The sequence below is a fragment of the Astatotilapia calliptera genome, chromosome 17 (genome assembly GCF_900246225.1).
Source record: "Astatotilapia calliptera chromosome 17, fAstCal1.2, whole genome shotgun sequence".
NCBI classification, from domain to species: Eukaryota; Metazoa; Chordata; class Actinopteri; order Cichliformes; family Cichlidae; genus Astatotilapia; species Astatotilapia calliptera.
This window is the reverse complement of record NC_039318.1, coordinates 25,363,756-25,368,100: the sequence shown is the minus strand read 5'-3', so window position 1 is coordinate 25,368,100 and position 4,345 is coordinate 25,363,756. Positions and strand designations below refer to the sequence as shown.

The 4,345-nt window shown below is 43.5% G+C and overlaps 1 protein-coding gene across 1 annotated transcript; it reads right to left on the bottom strand.

Annotated features, from left to right (window-relative positions):
- Positions 1–2,277: 2,277 nt before the first annotated feature.
- On the bottom strand, positions 2,278–4,047 carry LOC113009513 (tetraspanin-7-like). Its single transcript, XM_026147828.1, has one exon. The coding sequence runs from the start codon at positions 3,681–3,683 to the stop codon at positions 2,592–2,594; it is 1,092 nt and encodes a 363-aa protein (XP_026003613.1). The 5' UTR covers positions 3,684–4,047; the 3' UTR covers positions 2,278–2,591.
- Between the last annotated feature and the right edge of the window lie 298 nt (positions 4,048–4,345).

Below are 4,345 nucleotides of genomic sequence, written 5' to 3'. Positions count from 1 at the left end.
CCCACCTTGGTAAAGAGCCCAAGGCCACATTTGTTTGAGTAGGTTAAAAATCTTAAAGGTTTGGGGGTGCCACAATATGTAGCCTGTGGCAAGGCTGAAGCACTTGAGCTTAATATTAGTAGTAGCAGTAAATGTTTTATTATTTAGCTCAGTGACTACGGATTATTTTTCCACTTTTCATGTTGTGTTTATGTGCATAACTTGCAGACATTTATTTTTGTACCTGATGAGCCTTTGATTTCATGCAATGGCGTTAAAAAATCGTGTATGCTGGGTTCAGACCTTTGATTCAATTCAAATGGACTAGAAATAGAGCATAAAAAGTTTGGCGTTTGTCTGAATTCAGGTGTCTAAATCTCTCTCAGAGCTCCTCTTTGGTTTGATTAAACTGGAGGTGGAGGCATGGCCTAACCTCGGGCAAAATAGGATACAACAAGCACAGCCTAATCAGACAGAAACCTTATTAGAGCACAATGTAGGCTAATCAATAGCATAATTAGGTCATGAAAATGGTTGTCATTGTTCAGAGGTCATAGCCTAAAGTCTCTCTACATCTAACAGTCATAGATGTTGGTTTTAAGGTAAATGTGGGGGTAAAGTATGAAAGACTTGATCACAATTTCTATTTCCATAATTTATTATTTTGTGCTCCATTGACCAATCAATGCTGGCTCAGGGTGCTCTGTTTCATCACCCTCAGCTGTGCATATGCTGCATATGCTGCACTCTGTTATCTCCCTTCAAGGGCAGATCTAATCACCATCGTCTCAGGTGCACAGCAGAAATGAGATGTCACTCAGTTAGCAATAATTCAGATTTACGTGGCCAGAGGTCCCAGCCATGATCTACTTCTCAATGCAATGAGAATTTCCTGCTCTGGCACACCTCCAGCATGACCTTCCCAACGAAATAAAGACATAGAGCTGCTTCTATAGCTCTTTAAAATGCATGCAAAAGGTTCCCACATTAAAGATGAAGGCTATAAATCAACATTAAAGAGAAAGAAAAACACATTAGAACCCCAAAGAGCTTCACAACATGTTTATTATGCATCAATTCTTCATTACCAGAATTTATACATTTAACATAATCGAGGGTAGAAGACTGTGGCAATCAACATTATATCACATATTTAGGCAAGTGTTTTCTTTGTTTATTGTTTACATAAATAGTTTACAGTGTAGGTCATGCTTGCTTGCAGAGCTGGTAATCATATACCAGTTATGCATTATTAAATAGGGAACGTTTATCATATATTACATTAATAAGAACAATAAAAAGGAAGAAATTTGGAGATGCACCATAATGAGAAGGCTGAAAGGGTTTCATATAATTTCAGTGCATAGTAATACTAAAACATGTACAATAAAACACATTCACATTCATCTTATTGAAATACTTTCTTTATAAGGTTGCATATGTCTCACAAGTATAATGCTAAGCTAAAAATCTAAGAAGAAGAGCAAGACAAATGTTTATATAACCCAACTTTTTGCTGTTGCTTGTTGTTTCATGCCAGTAGTGTGTGTTTCTAGTCATACCTTTCAATGATGTGCTTTGGAACAACACAGTGACATCTGGAAGAAACTGATCGAAAGCAGTCATAATTGAATAAACTCTCTAACCAAAGCTCTCGACACAGTGGAAATTAGTACGCACTACTGGGTGTAAAAACAACACAAAATACCAGACAGTAATATTAATCTCTTTTTAAAGCACCAAAACCAGCACAGAGTGATCTCTGAGATGGGAAAACTAAATGAAGTAGATACAAACATCTGTGAGCACAGCCAGACTAAACGATCAAAGTGGAAAACAGCTGGTGAACATTCCTGTGCATTTAGGACTGAGGTGTGCCAGAGGTGAAACGGTCCAAGGATCAAGTATGTAACACAGAGAGGTATATTATTTCATGCCATCATTTAAATATTTCTTAATTAATTCATACAGCAAAAAGGAGAAAATGTCTCACTGTACTGCCACCGGGTGAGATCTGAAGTCTGTTACGCAAACCCAGTTGTTCCTACGCTGTTGCATGTAGCACAAAAAACATTACATGAGAAGACAACCTCCATTATTCATGCTGAGGCCAGTGAGTGTAATACAGCTGCAAAGGCAAAAGTGACGCACAAAAGTAGTAACTTGACTGAAACCGCTGAAGGATAATATAAGAACATCATTAAAGTTGCAATATGCATTTTTTCCTGTAATACTTCATTTTAAAGTAAATATTAACTACACAATGATCAGTTTGGTAATCTATAGAGTGCTCAGGCCCAAGGTATTAAATTTTTCAGGAAAATGCCCGATTTTGCAATGCAAAGAGGAAAAAGAGCATATTGACTTCCCTGGCATCTATCTGTAGCTTCCCTCATCTAGCTGTAAAGAAGGACAGTGAAGGAATTTAAGCAATGTGCTGGATTTCTGAACACAAGTTTGGACCTTTGACTGTTTTGTCAAAGAATCACGTGTCATATGTTTGAGTAACTTTTAGTGTTATATAAGTCCTACAAATTCCTGGGGGTTTTCAAACTTCCCAACTCTATTAAACCCAAATGGCCAATCCACCAGCTAGCCTTATTAATTAAGTATTAATGTGCTACTACACGTCCATGCTGTCTCGGTGCCAGTTTATTGGCTAACAGACAAGCCAGGGCAATGCCTCCAATCTGTGTGAAGGCTAACCCCAGCACAGTAGCAGCAATATGGAAGACATTGTCATTGACCAAGCTGAAGACTTTGCGGAAGCAGCCATGCGGATGGATCCCCGCGGCAGCCACACCGTCACCGTCATCTGCCAGAAGAGGCCGATTCTTGCAACCCTTTCGCCTCACGCAGCAGCTGTCGGGCAAGGACACCGAGGTGCCGTTCTCAATGGGCAGGAAGTTCATATGCTGGATAGCCCAGTCAGACACAAGCCAGTCGCGCCAACCGTCAGCTCCACAACACTTCAGAGCCCTCTGAAGGCTGTCTAGAGCATCAGCACGGCCTTCATCCTCTGTGTAGCCCGCCACTGCTCGCTGTAAACCGCTGCGAAATCCACCGGCAATTTCTTCACGGTAGAAGAGGCCCGAGAGTCCTGCTGCCAAACCGGCTACAAGTGCAGCAAGCTGAAAGAAGCCGTAAGCCCTTAGCACGCAAGGCAGGTTTGCAGCCACCCCCAGGCAACCCAGGAAGCCCCATGCTGTGATGGCCGCACCTGTGGACAGAAGGATGAGCGGGGCATTGGGGTAGCGGTTGGCGGAGAGCATCATGTAGTCTGCCAGGGAAATTTGAGCCCACACGCCCAGTGTGAAGATAGCCAGTCCAGCTGCCCAGAAGAGGCAGCTGAAGGCTAGGAGACCCAGACGCAAGAGGTGCATGACTCCCACGGAATGGCAGCAGGGTGGGCCAGCACCCACAGGTGGAGGAGCAGGGGGCGCCAGGGAGGCTTCTGAGCACACGGACAAGGAGAGACGCTGCTGTTGCTGCTGCTGCAGGCTGAGCTGCTCCTCTTGACCTTGGTATGGAGGCAGCAGGTAGCAAGGGATGGCAGAGGGTCGACGAGGAAGAGGAGGCGGAGTCAGCAAGTCAAGACTCCGTGAAGACAGTCGTCGCACAGCTAGCTGCTCATGCTCCCAGTCCAAAGCTTGTCTGCTGGGACTCGGCCGAGCCGACAGCGAGTCGTAAGGCAGTGCACTCATAATCCTGGCTTTATCTACTCACTTCTCTCTCCGTTACACTCTCCCTCTCGCCTCCTTTTTCTCCTATCAGTGCCTTCACCCTCGTCCTCCTGCAACACACACAGCTGTTCTCCCAAAGCTTTATGACTGTTTATTAATCCGCCACCAGCAAAACCATTGCCAACTGGACTGTAAATCACACTGATGGGTGCGCGTTGAGTCGTTATCTGCATCCGCAGCTGCCTTGTTTCCACCTTATTTATCTGTTTATTCTGAAGGATTTTTCCACCTGCTTGGTCACCAGTCCTCCAAAGTCCTCCGCTGACAGTCACATCCCGACATCTGCCTGCTCGCCGCTGCCCTGATCAAGAGAAGAGGTGATTGCAGGGGGAAATGACCGAGAATCAACCAATGCACACCCTCTCTCGGTGTGGAGGAGCCATCCCTTTGACTTTTACAGTTTTCCATTTGTAGAATAAATGATTCCAGGATAAGTGCAGTAAAAGGTTATTTTTAAAAGCTTAAAAGACCCTTAGATACTACATATTGTTTTTAAAAATACAAACAAGTCTATTCTGCTTCATCAGGACTGCACTGGTGTTATTATTGTAGCACAAAAACACTGATACTTATGTATTTTAATGATGTTCAGTAGAAAAAACAAACGAAAATATAAAGTGAGT

Excerpts from the sequence above, each read along its gene's own strand:
- LOC113009513 (XM_026147828.1), bottom strand. The coding sequence starts at position 3,683 with ATGAGTGCACTGCCTTACGACTCGCTGTCGGCTCGGCCGAGTCCCAGC.